This window comes from Glycine soja, chromosome 5, assembly GCF_004193775.1.
Source record: "Glycine soja cultivar W05 chromosome 5, ASM419377v2, whole genome shotgun sequence".
NCBI classification, from domain to species: Eukaryota; Viridiplantae; Streptophyta; class Magnoliopsida; order Fabales; family Fabaceae; genus Glycine; species Glycine soja.
In genome coordinates, this window is record NC_041006.1 from 4,544,890 (window position 1) to 4,565,361 (window position 20,472).

The window sequence follows — 20,472 nt, forward strand, 5'->3', positions numbered from 1 at the left end:
TGACTGAACTTAAAATGAACATTCAAACTCTTTTGGAGATCTAATTCAAATTTTCCATATTGCATAGGTGGAATGAAAATGGAATAGAAAATGCTGTGGTACAGTTGAGATTTGCCACTTAACGCCTATTGTGCCTCTGACCATAACACTGGTCCCATTGTAGTATTGCTTGGTGTAACATTATTGTCTTATACAAAGTCGACCAAGATAGGGCTCCTTACAGTGTGTTTGGCAGAGACCCATTGTAAAAATCCTTGAGCATATTCGGCAGTTTCATTACCAGACTCTATGCGGCTGAAGGACACTGAATATGTCTCTTTCTGGTTTGCTTCTGAAAAGGTAAGGTTATTTGGTCGGACCTTCACTTCAACCCCTTCTGGTGCCATAACCATGACAACATAAGATGAGTTGGCCTCACCCACATTTGTCACAGTCCTTGTGAATGTCTGTGGGGAACCAAGCACAACAGAAAATGAGGGATAGTTGAGCTCTCCTTCGGGAATGCTTGAAGTCTCAGAGCACGTAATTGTTTTGTGTGCAATGATCCCAACTTCAGTATCACCATAGCCTAGACCACACAGATAAGGTATATAATCATCAGGTTGAATATCATAAACTAATCCGGGATCATTTGCTCTTGATGGATTCACATGACCAGAACCTGTGGCAAAGACATCTGCAGGGTAAAGTGTTTCATCAACAATGAGTTTGTGTTCAAAATTGATTATGTCTGCAGAAGTCATTATGGCAGATTTTATGGCAGCTGGTGACCAGTGAGGATGAGAGCTTTTGAGCAAAGCAGCTACGCCACTAAGATGTGGGCATGACATTGATGTGCCAGACATAATGTTGAAAGTGGATTTTGAATCAGTATCGTTATTCAGGGGGAATGGCCAGGCAGCTAGGATGTTCACGCCTGGTCCTATGATGTCTGGTTTCAAAATACCAGGACTTGGCAAGTTGGGACCTCTTGAAGAGAAGGATGTAACAGCAGGAGCTAAGGAGTTTCCAATTATAGTTCCCTTGAATAAAATGGTGGCTGTAGGTATTGCAGTGGAATTTATATAGGCTTTAATCTTCAGTCCAGAATCGTAGCTTAAATGTGTTGCAGGTAGAACATGCACATCAGCTAAGACACTGAAGCCATTGCTTTCATCATTCATGAGAATCATGGCTGCACCACCTACTCTTTTTACTTCCTCTCCTTTGGCAATTCTTCCTATACCTCCTCCTCTCTCACACAAAACAACCTTGCCTCTGAAATCACAATCATTCAAGGACCCATTAGCACAAAATGCAGCTTCTTGTTTGCCATTCTTTCCAGCATATGCCAAGGGTAGCAATGTTGGAGAAAAATCAGAAGGCTGGAAAACAGATTCCCCATCAAATTCTTGCCCATTTCCCAGCTTCGCTGTTGCTGCAATGCTTCTGTCAATATTGCTTGCTCCAACTGTGAGGACCCAAGGGGCTCCGTTAACTAAGGAGCCATGGAAAGGGCCAGAGTTTCCTGCTGCACAACTTACAAAGATTCCCTTCTGCATTGCTGCAAATGCACCTATTGCAATGCTATCATTGAAAAATGGAGGTGGCTCACTTAGGCCGAGGGATATTGATATTACATCCACGCCATCCTCCACAGCTGCATCCAATGCCGCCAATATATCACTCTCAGCGCAGTCTTCTCCAAAGCATACTCTGTACATTGCCAGGTGAGCGTAAGGGGCAATCCCAGCTGCTGTTCCTTTGGCATTTCCTAGTACTTCTGCATGATCAACAAAAGCACCGGCAGCTGTGCTTGATGTGTGCGTCCCATGTCCATCCTCATCAATTGGTGAATCTGCTCCTTTCATTGCCGTCGCAGCCAGGTTGAAAGATCTTGCTCCAATTAGTTTGTTGTTACAAAATGTTGCATTAAGTTCGCATCTCCCTTTCCATTTGAGTGGTGGTGGTGGCATTCCTGCATCACTGAATGAAGGATGATCAGGCTCGATTCCAGAGTCCACCACCCCAACAATTACTCCCTTTCCGAAGTTTGATTCCTTCCAAAATCCCATGTCTTGCTGCAACCCCAAAAATTGTGGGGTATGTGTGGTTTGACGATGCAGCATCCTTTCGGGATGCGCAGAAATAAAGCCATTCTTCTTTTGCACTGATCTCAGCTCTTCTTCAGTGAGTCTTGCAGCAAAACCACTCATCACATTCCGGTATGAATAAATCATTCGTGGCTGTTCCTCAGAGCTCATAATAGTAGGTGGCATGAATGAACGATACCAGCTCTCTAAATCTTCGGATTGAGCAAGTGTCTTACCCTGTGGCCCCGTCACATGGATAATATATGTTTTTGAACTGCTTGTGGCAGAATTCAGTTCATTTCCATGAGCAAAATGAATGTGGAAGCTCAACACAAAAGTGAAAGCAATGAAAAAGAAAGAATCCATGTTCAGCAGAAGCTTTCTGCTGGAGGGTGAAGAAGAATGAAAGGCAAAGATTCTTTGGTTTGTTGTGCTTTAAAAACACCAACAATATCAATATATATAAGGAAGCTAGATGTTGTACAGTCTCAACAGATTGTACAAGGCCGGCATATGCATGTGAGGACCTGATAACATTTAGTGAGTAACGTGTTACTGATGGCATGTAATGAGCTTGGCCGGCATGGTTATATATGCCGTGTACTGTGATTCTATTTATTCTGCATCGTTGACTATTAATTGGTATTGTGCAAGTGCAACCATTAGTAATGTGTAAGGCGGGCATGAGCGGCATAGCTCTACATTATGTTAAATAGCTGTTTTCCCTCCTTCTAAATTAAATAACCTTTCAAGGGTTTCTTTTTGTTCAAAACTCATTTCACTGGCCTATGCGATATACTAGTTAAACATTCCACACCGAAGTTCTACAACAAGAACATTAATAATTTATTTGATTTTTCTGATCTTTCTAGAGCTCTGCAGCAGGAATAGTGGCGATTACAGTTTCCAAAATCTAACAACCCTTCAAGTAGAAAGAAATTTAAAAAAATGTGGAAATAGTTTAGTTAGAATGAAGTGATAATATATAAAGATTTTTATACACTACTGTTCAATTATGCATTGTCATGTACAGTAAGATTGTTGTTTTTTTGTGAGAAGACAGATCAAAACAAGGCTAGGCCTCGACCGGCAACATATTATCTTCACCATATTATCTTTGAGTATATAGCAAATATTTAATTTTAAACATAAGGGTCATTAAACTTGCACCATATGTATGATTATGCTAATAATATTATATGTGGCTTGTCAATTAGCGTATTCAGCTCTTAATACCAAAGAGGTCACTGTTGTTATTATTATCTTCATTACCATATATAAACCTCCTCTGTTGAGTTATAGAAGAGAGAAGTGCAAACATCAATTACGGCTTCACATTCAAATTGATAGAAAAATAAAGAGTCACTTGTACGATAGCCTGTTAAACCCCAGCTTAATTAATGAAGAGAGGATCTAGAATAGAGGATTAAAGGGGCAGTTAAAAAGGAAGACATATTGTAAAGAGGATTAATTGGGAGAACTATCAGTTGAACCGAGTCTTGGAACGCAACAGTGAAGAGAAAACCCGCGTGGAAAAGCATTCTCCTTATAATTCTACCGTTTCTTAACAATAATGCACATTTCTCTATTTATTCTCTTGTTTCCTTTCTCTCGTTAATATGTTTTCAGGCATATTCTCTGTGTTGTTTTGTCTTCTTAGAGCACTAACACAGCCCTTACTATCTCATTAACTTTTTTTACGCACACTAAAACTGGGAGTTGTGCTTAAATGTAAGGTTTTAAGTCATGCAACTGCAATGGCATAAATTTCTCTCGTTAAATGTTGTTTTTAGTAGTTTTGGGTTGTTTTAATCAGCATTGATGAGTGATGGGACATAATAATAACAATCTCATTTTAAGAAAGTCAAAAAATAATAACTCCTAACGATATACGTGAAATATTAAGATTAAAAATTAGTCACTGAAAATGAAAAAGTAATGTATATTTATATTTTTGTTATATTATATATATATATATATATATATATATATATATATGGATTTTTTAATTTATACATATTTTTTTTAGCAGGAGTATATGTTTATCTTAAAATACACTTAAAGTGTACCTTTCTAATTTACTCTTGAAAAATAAGTGAGTGTATATTAATAAATGTGTGTAAGTTTACTAATTTATATTCACCTATTTTTTTTAGAAAGAGTAAGTTTGTAAGCTATAACTATTCATTTTTTAAAAATACACTCAAAGTATAACTAAGGTTTACTAATTTTTTAAAATAAATAAGTGTAAGTTAACAGCGTCTTGATAGAAATGTGTCTTATGACTTGGAAGAAAATCTCATCCTAATCAATCCACTTTTGTTGTGCATATCCCTTTATTACTAGGCGAGCCTTAAATTTTTCTCATTCTTTTTCTGATATTGAAGGTTTCTTCTAGTACACCCATTTGCACCCTATGACTTTCTTGCCCATAGGAAGCTCAACTAGCTCCTATATTTGATTCTTCTGTAAAGACTCCATCTCCTCCACCATAACACCCATCCATCTATCTTTCTCCCGGTTGTTCATAGCCTCTTGAAAGGTAGAAGGATTTCCAACACTAGTTAGAAGTGCAAAAGAAGCCAACTCTTCAAACCCATAATGGACATAGTGTTTAATGATGCGACGATCTCTATTTTTGACAAGATTGTACTCCTAATTCGGTCCACTTAGACTCACAGGTCTATGCTCAAGTGTCAGTGTCACCTCAGGTCTTGGATTGCATAGTTCTACCCTCTCAAGAATCACCGACAGGTGTTGCAGGTCCACCTAAACCTCCATGGAGATAGGGGAAGCTCCATCAAACACTGGCATAGTTGTATCAACTATCTCTAGCAACATGGACTGCTAATCAAATATTGTATCCCTACTGATCACCATTTTCTTTGAAACTGAATCTCAAAACTTGAATCCCTTCACACCTTTGGAATAACCTATGAAAAACACTTTTTTGACTTTGGATCAAGTTTAGATCTCTCATCACTAGTTATATGCATAAAGCATGACATCCAAATATTCTCAAATTATTAAAATCAACTGGGTTACTTGCCCAAACTTCCTTTGCAACTTTCTCATCCAATGATGCTCGTGGTGATCAATCGAGTAGGTAGCATGCCATATTCATCGCTTGTGCTCAAAGGCCTTTAGAAAGGTCAGTGTTAATCGTTATTTATGGCTAACTTTTGTATTAAATAGTTACATGAAATTAGTCTCTTTCCCCTAATTTATGGTTCTTTTTGTAGGAATTGTACATATTTTCATGTTTAGTTTGATTTTATATAGTAGATACTCTCATTTTGTGAATTAATGTTGAAACCACTTCAATTTCAGGCTAAAAGAAGAGAAGGTTCAAGCAGTAGGTGTCTCGCCAAGCGAGACATATGTACTTAGCGAGTGGCATCCGCTAAGCGAGGCACACAGCTCGCTTAGCATGTCGGAAACCCTATAAAAGGACCAGTCATAGATGTGCTCACCCAGCGAGTTGTTTATCTTTTCTCGCGCCCAGCTCGCTAAGCCAAAATTCACTTACTCTCACTTAGCAAGCCAATCTCGCTAAGCAAGTCTTCAGAATCTGAAACGTCAATGAGTCTTTAAAACACTGAAGTTAGTGAAAACTAGAGAGAGGAGTCGAAAAATAGAGCCAAGGGAGAAGCTAGAGTGACATAAACGAAGCCACCAAGAGAGTCTAGGTTAGAGGAGTGAGATTAGGGTTGTAGAGGTTGAAGGAGACATCCTCAACCATTCTTAGCCATTTTCTTCCCTCAAAATCTATCCTTTGTATTGAAAGCTCATTACGTATAATGGAAGGCTAAATCTCTTGGTTGGGGATTTCTGCTGAACCTTTGATGTAATATTCTTTCACTATCTATTTAATGTTGTTTTTATGTGTTCATTGCTTCTATCCATGCTTATTTTTACATGCTTGTGACTTGATCACCCATTTGTATGTATAGTTAGGATTTTTAGCATTGAAAAGTGCTTTAAAGCCTTAGAACTTGATAGAGCAAGCTAGAAAACTGCATGTCTAGGAACGGAGTGCAGTGATCTAGTAGACTTAATGCAACTCTTTTAGGCTGAGTTTGTTGAGGGATCAAGGACGAGGTTTAAAGAGAGTTAGGCCCATTCACTCGAGGGATCTTGGTTTGGGTAATTTCTCAACATAAAAACACTAAGATAACATTAAATAGAGAAAAATATATAGCAACATCAAGGTAGATTCAGTAGAACAACACAACGCTTTTTACTTGACTGTTTTTACTTCTTAAACCATAGATATTTAGTTTATAGTTAACTAGATTTCCACACAAAAACCCAACTTGATATTTACTTTGCTTTTGATTTACACAAAATGTTTGCTCATTGAATATACATTTTCTGAGTGAAACAAATTTCCTGTGGATACAATACTCGGTTCTTACTGTTTTATATTACTTGCGTGACTCGATGCACTTGCCAACTAGCATCACAGACCAAGCATACAGTCAGCCTGCAACCTTAGACTTTGGGCCCTTTCAATAAGGGACCTATTCATTCTCTCTACATCACCATTATGTTGTGGTGTTTTCTACACTAAGAAATGTCTCTTAATGCCATGTTCCTCACAAAATTTCTAGAACCATGAGTCTGTGCATTCCGTATAATTATCAGACCTCAAGTACCTGATGTCCTGATCTTTCTGTTTGTCTGGTTCTCCACCTAAGCCTTCCACAATTTGAACTTTTCAAAGACTTCATATTTCTATTTTATGAAGTACACCCAAACCTTGCGAGAAAAATATCAATGAATGTCTCAAAATAGTGAGAACCACCCAAGGAAGAATCTCTAGTAGGACCCCACACATTAGTATGCACATAATCTATAATGCCCTTGGTGGTATGTTTTACAGCTTTAAATTGTACTCAGATATGTTTCCCAAGCACATAGTTCTCACACAAGTCTAACTTGCAACTCTGAACTCCTTTCAAAAGTCCTCGCTTATGAAGATTTGTCATCCCATGATCACTAAGATGACCTAAACGCAAGTGCCAAAATTTAGTAACATCATTATCAGACTCAACAAATGCAACTCGGCCTATAACTGTGCTCCCCAACAATCTGTAAATGTTTCCTACAGTCCGTTGTGCTTTCATCACAATCTACACCCCCTTACACACTCCGAGAGTATCTCGATCTCCATTAGTTTTGTAACTGAAAACATTGGCCTGTAAGGTACCAAGCGAGATCAAATTCTTCCTTAATTCAAGGATATGTCAAACGTCACATAACATTTTCACTCCATCATCATCCATATCAATTTGTACATGTCCTATTCCACAACAATACATGCTTTGTCGTTACCCATATAAACATTACCAAAATTGTCTATATGGGTAACGACAAAGCGTGAACCAAAGAGAACATCTCCCCCATTATAATAAGAACATCCAGAATCAAGAATTTATGCATTTGTCAACTAACTGGATGAACCAAAAAGAACATCTCCCCCATTGTAATAGACATCTCCTTCAATGTAGTAGTATGAATCATTAGTCTTTGCCACATATGCTGAGCGAGATGTCCCTTCACTAGATTTCTTCAACTCTGGCTAATCCCTCTTGAAATGCCCCTTCAAGTTGCATTTGTAGCACTCCATTGTTTTTTGTGTTCTCTAGACTTGACCTTTTCCCTCTGTCTACCACTAGAACCCTTGCCTTGTGTCCTTTAACATTCTCATTTCCTCTTCACATATAGACCATCGCCTTGCAAAATCCACACTGCATTCTATCTCCGTTGAGAGTGAGACATAAGTGCAACCTATATCACCTCCAGACTGATTGAGTCTTTCGTGTACGTTAAGGTTGCCACCAAATGTTCATAAGAATAAGGCAAAGAAAATATCAGAATATATGCCTTATCCTCGTCCTCCACCTTTACATCATGCCTTTCCAGATCATTGATCATCTGATTAAAGGCATTCACGTGTTGTTGGAGATTTGAACCCTCATGCATCTTTAGCCCATACAATTTTTGCTTTAGATATAGTTTGTTTGCCACAATTTCAACATGTATTGACTCTCCAATTTCTTTCATACCTCCCCTGGAGACTTCAACTCCATCACATGATAGAGAACCTCATTTGCCAAACACAAGCGTATGATTGCCACAACCCTTTCTTGCAATTCCTTACAACCCAAAGTCTTTGTATTATTAGGTTGTGATTTGCGCAGTGCCTTCAGAAGACCTTGTTGTTCCAACAAATCCTTAACTCGCCTTTGCTACAATTCAAAATTCTTAATTCCATCAAACTTCCCCACTCTGAATTTGGCCCCAAAGTTAAGCGTCATCTGATACCAGTTGTTAGCAATAACAATCGATATTCTAAAGGGTATGAGAGAAATCACACATACATATGCAAACACAAGAGATTTAACGAGGTTCGATAGATATGCGTGCATCCTCGAGAGTAGAGTGATTGTTTCTATTTCTTATTCATAAACAATATGGTTACATCACAACATATAATATTCATAAACAATAACAACCGACATTCTAAAAGATATGAGAGAAATCACACACACATATGCAAACACAAGAGATTTAACGAGGTTCGACAAGTATGCCTACATCCTCAAGAGTAGAGCGATTGTTTCTATTTCTTATTCATAAACAATAGGGTTACATCACAACATATAATATTACACATACCGCGAGCTTTACTCGCACCCCCAACCCACTTTGTAACCCAACAACAGGTAGCCTTTACGCTCTACTCTATCATTTTGTGTGGGCCATAAATTTGTCCAATCCATAAAATATGAGCCATGGACAACAGAACCTAAAAGACCAGTTGTATTCTCAAATAGTTAAGTTTATTAAAAAAACAATATAGGTAATTAAAAAAAGAATTTAAATATTTTTATGGTTTTGGTCTTTTTAAGAAAGCAACTAAATGAATATAAAGAGAGGTTTAAGTGATGATAAGAATGACGATGGTTATGACTTACTAGTACTAATTTTCCCCCAATCCTAATCCTAATGAAATTTCTTCCCTAGTTAAGTACCGATTCCCAAAATCAACTAAAGCCTATGATTAAGGTCAAGGCATCTTCGCCTTAAATCAATATCGTAATGATCATGGATCTATCAATTTAAGTCAAATGAAAAAATCAATTCTAGGAATGATTAATTAAAGATTAACTAATCTATCGGAGATTACCCAAACAATTTGATCATGCAATCTCTACTTATATCTACCAATTACATGTAGATGGTCACTACTATGCAATCAATTGAGTATTAGAATGCCCGGTTCCAATAAACATTAAAATAAGGAAGAAAATTAATTATCATAAAACAATGAGGAATTCCATTAAGAATAAGGAAATGAGTACAAATGGGTAATTATGTCATAACCTCCAAACTAGGGGGACTAGGAGAGCAAAATTAGCAAATCCTATAAAAAGTAAACATAAACATACTAACAGGTAGGAAAGATTACCACGATTTGTCCTAGCAATGTTGTTCATGTTCTTCAGCTTTCAAAAGCCCTCAAGATCCCCTCTAATTTGTAAAAGGATAAGAATAAAAATCTAAAATGAATTTTTACAGAGATAGAGACCTCTATATGTAGCTTATTCCAAAAGATAGTTGCATGAAAAGGCACACTACAATCGTGGTCAATAGTGACACTCAAGCCTTGGGTCATTATGGATTGATTATGACCCTCTTTGTTTACCATAATCCACATGAGTTGACTACGACCCTTCTGAATTGATTCGTTTTGGTTGACCATGCTCCTCATGAGTTGACCACAACTATTGTCGGATCTTGACGTTGTTTTGGAGGGTTGTTACCACTTTATTATGGTTGTGATAATTATCATAGCCTTGGTTAATGTATCACAATCATGATCAAGTGTAGAGTCTTCGAATCTTCATAAATTTGTATATTTTTTAACTTTTTCACTCAATTGAGTGGTTGTGCTTCTGTAATATAAAATTAGTGTTCAAACATGAGTTTTACTTTTCTCAATAAAATGCATGCAAAATGGTATAAAAGATTATACAAAATATCACTCAAAAAGTGATTTATCACAGTTATTAGTCTAGAAATTTTCTTATTTTTTCCTAATTTTAAAACTAATTTGATCTTTTTTAATTTAAAAAACTAACAAATTATACGATCAACTTATAAAATTTTATATTAATTATCTTAAAGTCATATCTAAAACAATTTTTAATTAATTGATAATAATGTAAAAATCTTAATTCTATAATATATATATTATTTATTTTTAATTAAAAAAACACTTTACACCCAATAGTTTGAGAAGGAAGGCGCCCTAGAGCAAATGCCCAATCGCTAAAGTAGTAAAAAAGTAAATTACATTCACACTCACCACATTTGTTTCAAATTGCATCCGATAATCTTCATTTTTTGCACCCTACAAAAAACCCCTTAATTGTTTAGTTCTCATTACACTCAGACTCCTCCCTCCTTAACACCGTTTAATAATTTAACAAAAAATAGACACATATTGGTCACATGATTTTTAATGAAAATTTATATCTAAAATAATGTCATCTTATTCCTCTTAACTCCATACAAGACACATCATTTTTAACCTGAAAATATTTTAGCACTCTTTCCTTTTTTTTTTTTTCTAATTGGACGTGAATTCAACTTTTTGTTGGTATGCATGTGTTAACATCCTTCTTCTTCTTCTTCTTAGTTCAATTATTTTGATGCGTGTTGGGTCGTTTGATTGCTACGTTTTTGCTAGATGTGTTCCCAACAATGCCTATTCATTGAATATGGTCTTTTATTTCAAATTTTAGTGTTTTGCTTTTGTGTTTGTGTTTATAACTCGTTTCTTTGAAATATTTATTTTTTATAACTAGGTGTTTGATATAATGTCTGAATCAAGAACTTCATCTTCTTCAAGTGTTAGCAATAATGAAGTAAGAGTCAAATATTAAAGGAAATTTTTTTATTGCCTTAAGAAAGGTCCATCCACAGGATCAATTATTAATTTGTCATTGACTATTTAACAAAATGTTAGGACAATTTTGTGTGCTCATATATTTCAATTGATGTTAGTTAACAACATTAATAGAAGAAAATATAAAGTAATGTAACAAAAAAAGGAGTATCGGGTACAATTTAACAAAAACACAATGAGTGCAAGTGTAATTTACTCAAGAGCAAAACATTCGTTCTCCGGTCCAATTAATGTCCTTTTAGAATTCTTCATCCATGCTCAGATCAAAAAGTGGATTTTCGAATTTTTTTTCCTCCTTAGCCTTCTTCCACATTAAAATACAAAATCAACCGTAAAATAAGGAAACTTGCAGCTATAACAATACCAACTTCTATCCCCATCTATAAACCTTTGTTGCCCTCTTGCTTAAGGCTAATGTTAGCAGTGAGAATTGGTGAAGGACAAGGATTTGGGATTGGTGAGGCTGCCTTCAAGGTATCTTGTTTGTAAACTAAAATTGAATGATCAAGACTGCAGAATGGCAAGGTAAGACAAATTGATTTTGATTTTGATTTTTTTATTGTTAATCGTAGTTTAAATTAATGGTGAACGTGTATTTGAGTATTTTGTTTTTGTTGAAATTGCTACAAATTTCTAGAATATTCTTAAATATAATATGTATGAATATGATAGAACAATCTAAAACTATAGTGTGTATGAATATGGTAGAACAATCTAGAACTATAAGTGTATGTATAAGATAGAAGAATCTAGAACTATCATGATACTAATCTATCATGAAAACTCTAGAAAAACCTAAAGTAATGTAGAAACATTCACCACCATTGAAAGGTTGGTGACTTGAGCCTATAAATAGGCAATTGGTATGTTGTAATTGATCAATCCAAGAAATCAATGACATAGCCTTCTTTCTAAAACAATTCCCTAAAACTATCAACTATCAACTATCAACTATCATCTAATTAACTACCAACAGTGGTATCAGAGCTACGTTCGGTCATACATTGGGCGTAGTTACATTACCTACCTACCATTCCAAAATCCTCCCAACTACTTCAAAAATTTCCTTTGTACTATTAACCCACTCCAATAATATTTTTTTCTAAGCTATGGATAATACTACTCAATCGTCAACTATTTATGTCCCTATCTTCCATGGTGAAAATTATGATTTCTAGCGTGTTAAAATGGAAACATATTTTTCATCTCAAGATTTATGGGACATAATAGAAGAAGGCTTCACCATTCCCGCGGATACTTCAACTCTTAATGCATCTCAAGAAAAAGAGTTGAAGAAAAATAAACAGAAAAATTCAAAGGCATTGTTCACCTTGCAACAAGCGGTGACTGATCCAATTTTTCCAAGAATTATGGGAGCTAAGACTGCCAAAGAAGCGTGGAACACATTGCAGGAGGAGTTTCAAGGGAGTGTTAAGGTACGTGCCGTTAAACTTCAATCTCTAAGAAGAGATTTTGAACTATTGAAGATGAAGGAGTCTGAGACAATTAAAGATTACTATTCTAAAGTTAATGAAATAGTTAATCAAATGAGAGCTTTTGGGGAAGATATTCTTGGCAAGAAAATTGTTGAGAAAATTCTAATTACTATGCCCCAAAAGTTTGACCCAATTGTGACAACGATTGAGGAAACCAAAGATCTGTCCACTCTATCAGAGACAGAACTTGTGGGCTCTCTTGAAGCATATGAGCAAAGACTGTATAGGCATAAAGAAGATACAATTGAAAATGTCTTCTAGTCAACGTTTAAATTTCAGCCCCAAAACAAAGAAAATAGAGGAAAGAAAAATTATGGAGAAACTTCCAGAAGAAGAGAAGGTTCTAGGAATTTCCTTAAGAACAAAATAGATAAAAATCCTCCATGCAATATATGCAAAAGGCAAGGCCATGCAGAGAAAAATTGTTGGTTCCGTAATATGCCACAATGCAACCATTGCAAGAAGTTCGGGCATGTAGAGCAAAATTGTCGCAACAAAAATAGGCATCAAGCCAATATCGCAGAGGAGCATGATCAAGAACAATGTATGTTCTACGCCACTCAAGACTCAATAAAAGAAAAGGGAGGAAGCTAGTACTTGGATAGTGGATGTAGCAATCACATGGCCAAGGATGAGACTATTTTCAAAAGTATTGATGAGTCTGTCAAAGTCAAAGTTCGACTGGGAAATGGAAGTGTGGTTGAATCAAAAGGCAAAGGCACTGTCATGGTGGAGACAGATAAAGGTACGCTACTCATCCATGATGTCTTACTAGTTCCCAGCCTAAAAGAAAATCTTCTAAGCATTGGCCAAATGATGGAGAGAGGCTAAACACTTCACTTTGAAGGAGGTGTATGCAAAATCTTAGACAACAAAAATAAAAGGTCTGAGATAGACCAAGTAAAGATGAATAAGAGCAATAGAAGCTTCCCTCTAAATTTAAAATATGCAACAAACATTGCCATGAAGGTACAAGTTGATGATTCATGGCTATGGCATCGAAGATTTGGCCACTTCAACACACATTCCTTGAAGTTGTTACATGAGAAGAACATGATGAGAGATCTTCCAAGCATAAAGGAGAACAATGAAGTGTGTGAAGGATGTCTCCTTGGTAAGCAACACCGATTTCCTTTCTCAACAAGCGGAGCATGGAGAGCGAAAGATCTATTGGAGCTGATACATACGGACGTTTGTGGACCAATGAGGACGCCATCACATGGGAACAACAGGTACTTCATACTCTTCATTGATGACTTCTCTAGAATAACATGGGTATATTTTCTAAAAGAAAAATCAGAAGTCTTTGGAGTATTCAAAAAGTTCAAGGCCCTTGCTGAAAATCAAAGTGGAATAAGAAGTGATCGCGGCAAAGAGTACACCTCTCGCGAGTTTGAAAGATTTTATGAGGATGAAGGCATTGAGCGACAACTTACAGTCGCATATTCTCCTCAACAAAATGGAGTATCCGAGAGAAAGAATCGCATAGTTATGGAGATGGCTAGATCGATGCTCAAGGAGAAGGGACTGCCTAACACATTTTGGGCTGAAGCAGTCTACACTGCTGTTTACATACTCAACAAATGTCCAACTAAGCTGTAAAAGACAAGACTCCAATTGAAGCTTGGAACGGGAAGAAGCCATCAGCAAAGCACCTAAGGGTCTTTAGATCTATATGCTACATTCATATTTCAGACGTGAAGAGGCACAAGCTTGAAGACAAGACTATACAAGGTATCTTCCTTGGGTATAGCAATATCTCTAAGGGCTACCGTGTCTATAACTTGCAAACTAAGAAACTCGTCATCAGTCGAGATGTTGAAGTTGATGAGTACGCTCTTATACCCGCTCAACTACCTCAAGAAGAAGCTGAGGAAGAAGACCCAGGTGAACCATCTTCACCTTCACCACAACAACAAGATCAAGAACTATCATCATCAGAGTCTACTCCAAGATGAGTAAGATCTTTGGTGGACATATATGAAACCTGTAACTTGGCCATACTTGAACCTGGAAGCTTTGAAGAAGCGTCAAAGCAGGAAGTATGGGTCAAGGCAATGGAAGAAGAGATACAGATGATCGAGAAAAACAACACATGGGAGTTAGTAAATCGTCCCCATGGAAAAGATATCATTGGGGTTAAGTGGGTCTATAAGACAAAGCTCAACCCTGATGGCACCATACAGAAACACAAGGCGAGGCTAGTAACTAAGAGTTACTCATAGCAACCCGAAATTGACTACAATGAGACATTTGCACCAGTAGCTCATCTTGATACCATAAGAGCTCTAATAGCTCTTGCGTCACAAAAAAGATGGAGTATCAATCAACTAGATGTCAAATCCGCCTTCCTTAACGGCGTACTTGAAGAAGAGATCTATGTGGAGCAGCCACAAGGATTCGTGTCTGAAGGCAAAGAAAACAAAGTGTTAAAACTAAGAAAAGCACTTTATGGTTTGAAGCAAGCACCTCGAGCATGGTATAGCAGAATCGATCAGTATTTCATGGATCGAGGATTCAGGAGGAGCAAGAGTGAGCCTACACTTTACATCAAGTCTCAAGGTCAGTACACTCTCTTACTCTCTCTATATGTAGATGATCTTATCTACACGAGAAACAATACTAAGATGAAGATGGAGTTTAAAGAAGACATGATGAAGAACTTTGAGATGACCGACCTTGGTTTGATGAGTTACTTCCTCGGCATAGAGGTAAGTCAGAGAAATGAAGGGATATTCATCTCGCAAAAGAAATACACAGAAGGCTTACTTAAGAAATTCAAGATGTATGGTTGCAAACCTGTTGCTACTCCACTCATAACAAATGAGAAACTACAGAAGAATGATGGAGCACTAGAAGCTGATGCATCCAAATACCGAAGTCTAATTGGAAGCCTCCTATATTTGACAGCTACACGGCCTGACATAATGTATGCTACAAGTCTTCTATCAAGATTCATGCAAAGCCCAAGTCAAATACACTTTGGAGCAGGAAAAAGAATTTTGAGGTATCTACAAGGAACAAAAGAGTTCGGTATATGGTATACTACCGAAACCAACTCAGAATTACTTGGCTACACCGACAGTGATTGGGCATGTTCAACAGATGACATGAAGAGTACCTCTGGCTATGCTTTCTCACTAGGATCAGGAATGTTCTCTTGGGCATCGAAGAAGCAAGCTACAGTAGCACAATCAACAGCAGAAGCAGAGTACGTGGCAGCTACTGAAGCAACGAGTCAAGCTATATGGCTTTGTAGGATACTTGAAGACATGGAGAAAAACAAGATGAGCCTACTAAAATCAACTGCGACAACAAATCAGCAATTGCAATGGCGAAGAATCCAGTTCATCACAGCAGAACAAAATACATAACAATCAAGTATCACTTTATCAGAGAAGCTGAAGCAACTAAAGAGATCAAACTCGACTACTGCAGAACAGAAGATCAAATTGCAGACATATTCACGAAGGCTTTGCCAAGACCAAGATTTGAAGAATTACGAGCTATGCTCGGAGTCACAGAAATTTGCATCAAGGAGGAGTGTTGAAATTGCTACAAATTTCTAGAATATTCTTAAATATAATATGTATGAAAATAGTAGAATATCCTAGAACTATAGAATATGGTAGAACAATCTAGAACTATAGTGTATATGAATATGGTAGAACAATCTAGAATTATAATGTGTATGAATATGATAGAACAATTTAGAACTATAAGTGTATGTATAAGATAGAAGAATCTAGAACTATCATGATACTAATCTATCATGAAAACTTCAGAAAGACCTAAAGTAATGTAGAAACATTCACCACCATTGAAAGGTTGGTGACTTGAGCCTATAAATAAGCAATTGGTATGTTGTAATTGATCAATCCAAGAAATCAATGACATAGCCTTCTTTCTAAAACAATTCCCTAAAACTATCAACTATCAACTATCATCTAATTAACTACCAACAGTTTTGATTGTTGATTATGAATATATCTTTTTATTTTGGTTGTTCTTTTAAAAGCATTTTATGAGTATAGTACAAAATATAAATCATTTTTTCTAGTATCTTTATAATCTTTGGTATAGTGGCCATTTTGATAAACTGCTTTTGGGGTTGATCAATCTGTGTGCTCGAAAATTGATAGCAGGCCTCTTAAGGTCAAAGATCCAGGCCATCTTAGAGTTACACAGGCGGGAAATGGGGAAGGGGAGGAGAGTTAGTTATGGACAGAGAAAGTATAATTGATTCTGTTATATGTGAGGGAATAGTATATTAATGTAGGGTCATGTAGAGAATATCTTGGTAATTGGAGTCTAGAGTAGTTATTCTGATTTGGTTGGGGAGGGCTACGCCCTTCATCTTTTCTTGTACTGCCTTTTAACTCAGAAATCCTTAATACAAATTCAGAATCTGATAGGAAACTCCTATATATATATATATATATATATATATATATATATATATATATATATATAAACTATGTCTGAGTAGTAACTAGTAAGTACTTAACATGAGAGTATAATCATCTTTAAAACTGATGATTCACACAATTGATCAATTAGTTCGTAAGTATTGTATATTTGGCCACTTGGAAAGTTTTAGTTTGATGAAATATCTGACACCTATCCACATTTCCTATTAAGCATGGTTATTTAACATCCTTGTAATTTTTTCTTTTTTAATGTCGCATCATTCTTTCCGTGTTCACAGTTGTTTGATCGCATATTCTGAACAAGATATTCATTGTTTGGTTGGCTGACAAATTTGACCTATAAAGAGATTTTATTTTTCTATTTCATTTCTCACATTCATGACCGGACTTGAAAGGAAGATTTCAAAATCTTTTGGAGATCTAGTTTAAATTTTCCTTATGCATTGATGGAATGAAAATAGAAAACAAAATGTTGTGGTATGATTGACATGCCACTTAATACCAGTTGTAGCTGGCAAGACGTTTGTTACGAATACGAACTAAGCTAGCTATGGTAAACTACACTAACAAGTATCTCATAATTCTTCTCTGTCATTTCCATTCACTTAGTGCTTATTTATGCATATAATTGTTTGTCTGCTAGTGAGAATATTAGCCTAACAGAATTGGACTATTGCATAACATAAACTAATTCTGTTATGACCTACGTGAGGTTGCTGAAATGGCCTATGTGCTGCTAGGTGTGCTGATTGTCCTTGTTATTACTAACAACGTTGTTGTCTTATACAAAGCTGATCGAGATAGGGCTCCTTACAGTGTGTTTGGCAGAGACCCATTGTAAAAATCCTTGAACATATTTCACAGTTTCATCATCCAACTCTATACGGCTGAATGTCACTGAATATGTCTCTTTCTGGTTTGCTTCTGAAAAGTAAAGTTTATTTGGTTGGACCTTCACATCAACCCCATCTGGTGCACTAACCGTGACAACATAAGATGAGTTAGCCTCACCCACATTTGTCACAGTCCTTGTGAATGTCTGCGGGGAATCAAGCACAACAGAAAATGAGGGATAATTGAGCTCTCCTTCGCGAATGCTTGAAGTCTCAGAGCACTTAATTGTTCTACCTGCAATGATCTCAACTTCTGTATCCTTATAGCCTAAACCACACAGATAAGGTATATAATCATCAGGCTTGATATCATAAACTAACCCAGGATCATTTGCTCTTGATGGATTCACGTAACCTGAACCTGTGGCAAAGACATCTGCAGGTTGAAGTGTTTCACCAACAATGTGTTTCCGTTCATGACTGATTATGTCTGCAGAAGTCATTATGGCAGATTTTATGGCAGCTGGTGACCAGTGAGGATGAGAGCTTTTGAGCAAAGCAGCTACGCCACTAAGATGTGGGCATGACATTGATGTGCCAGACATAATGTTGAAAGTGGATTTTGAAGCAGTATTGTTATTCAGGGGGAATGGCCAGGCAGCTAGGATGTTCAAGCCTGGTCCTATGATGTCTGGTTTCAAAATACCAGGACTTGGCAAGCTGGGACCTCTTCCAGAGAAGGATGTAACAACAGGAGCTAAGGAGTTTCCAATTATAGTTCCCTTGAATAAAATGGTAGCTGTAGGTGTTGCGGTGGAGTATATATAGGCTTTAATCTTAAGTCCAGCATCATAGCTTACATGTGTTGTGGGAAGAACATGTACATCAATATTGAGACTAAAGCCACTCTTTTCATCGTTCATGAGAATCATGGCTGCACCACCAGCTCTCTTTACTTCCTTTCCTTTGGCAATTTTTTCTATGCCTCCTCCTTTCTCACACAAAACAACCTTGCCTCTGAAATCAATATCGTTCAAGGATCCATTACCACAAAATGCATCTTCTTGTTTGCCATTCATTCCAGCATATGCCAAGGGTAGCAATGTTGGAGAAAAATCAGAAGGCTGGAAAATAGATTCACCATCAAATTCTTGCCCGTTTCCTAGCTTTGCTGTTGCTGCAATGCTTCTGTTGATATTGCTTGCTCCAACTGTGAGGATCCAAGGCGCTCCGTTAATTACGGAACCAGGGAGAGGGCCATCGTTTCCTGCAGCACAACTTACAAAAATTCCCTTCTGCATTGCTGCAAATGTGCCTATAGCAATGCCATGATCGAAAAAAGGCTTTGCCCTTTTCGAGCCGAGGGATATTGATAATACATCTACTCCATCCTCCACAGCTGCATCCAATGCAGCCAATATATCACTCTCTCGACAGACTTTAGAGCATACCCTGTAAATTGCCAGGTGAGCATAAGGGGCAATCCCTGATGCTGTGCCTTCAGCATTTCCTAGTACTTCTGCATGATCAACAAAAGCACCAGCAGCTGTGCTTGCTGTGTGAGTCCCATGTCCAAAATCGTCAATGGCTGCCTCTGCTCCTTTAATCAACTTCGCGACGTGGTTGAAAGTCCTTACTCCAATTAGTTTGTTGTTGCAAGCTGTCACATTAATTTCGCATCTCCCTTTCCATTTCGGTGGTGGCGGGGACATTCCTGCATCGCTAAATGAAGGATGACCAGGCGTGATTCCAGTATCCAACACCCCAATTATTATCCCCTTTCCAAAGTTTGATTCTTTCCACAATCCCGTTTGTTTCTGCAGCCCCAAAAATTGTGGGGTATTTGTGGTTTGGCGATGCAGTATCCTTTCGGGACGAGCAGAAATGAAGCCATCCTTTTTTTCCACAGCTATCAACTCTTCTTCAGTGAGTCTTGCAGCAAAACCACTCATCACATTGAGGTATGAATAAATCATTCGAGGCTGTTCCTCAGAGCTCATAATAGTAGGTGGCATGAATGAATGGTACCAGCTCTCCAAATCTTCTGTTTGATCTAGTGACTTATCCTGTGGCCCCTTCACATGGATAATATATGTTTTTGAACTGCTTGTGGTACGAGGTAGTTCACTTCCTTGAGCAAAATGAGTTTGGAAGCTCAACACGAAAGTGAAAACAATGAAAAGGAAAGCATCCATGTTCAGCAGAAGCTTTCTGCTCGACGGAAATGGAAGCAAAGCTTCTTTAGTTCGGTGTGCTTTGAACATAATCACAATATCAATATATATATATAATAAGGAAATAAATGTATCAACGCCGCATATGCATGTTAGAAGTCATTATTTTTTTTAGTTAATAATGTTACTGATGGAATATAATTGGTTCTTTTTTTTATATGGTTAATTGGTTATATAAGTCGTGAACTGTGATTCCATTTATTTTTACGTCGTTGACCTTTAATTTAATTGGAGCTGTGCAAGTACAACCATTTATATTCTGTAATTTGTAAACGGGCATGAGCGACATAGCTCTACCTTGTGGGAAATAGCTGTTTCTTTTTTTCTTAAATAGTCTTTCAAGATTTTTTTTGTTCAAAACTCAGTTCATCATTGATGGTCTTGTACTCTTGTTGTTCACTTTTTATTGTGTAGTTCACATGGATAA

The 20,472-nt window shown here is 37.0% G+C and overlaps 2 protein-coding genes across 2 annotated transcripts; both read right to left on the reverse strand.

Moving 5' to 3' along the window:
- Positions 1 to 30: 30 nt before the first annotated feature.
- LOC114412089 (subtilisin-like protease SBT1.2) lies at positions 31 to 2,577 on the reverse strand. The gene has a single exon (XM_028375866.1). The coding sequence runs from the start codon at positions 2,436 to 2,438 to the stop codon at positions 189 to 191; it is 2,250 nt and encodes a 749-aa protein (XP_028231667.1). The 5' UTR covers positions 2,439 to 2,577; the 3' UTR covers positions 31 to 188.
- A 14,822-nt stretch (positions 2,578 to 17,399) lies between these two features.
- Positions 17,400 to 20,085, reverse strand: LOC114412090 (subtilisin-like protease SBT1.2). Its single transcript, XM_028375868.1, has one exon. It carries the CDS (start codon positions 20,073 to 20,075, stop codon positions 17,760 to 17,762), a length of 2,316 nt encoding a protein of 771 aa, XP_028231669.1. The 5' UTR covers positions 20,076 to 20,085; the 3' UTR covers positions 17,400 to 17,759.
- Between the last annotated feature and the right edge of the window lie 387 nt (positions 20,086 to 20,472).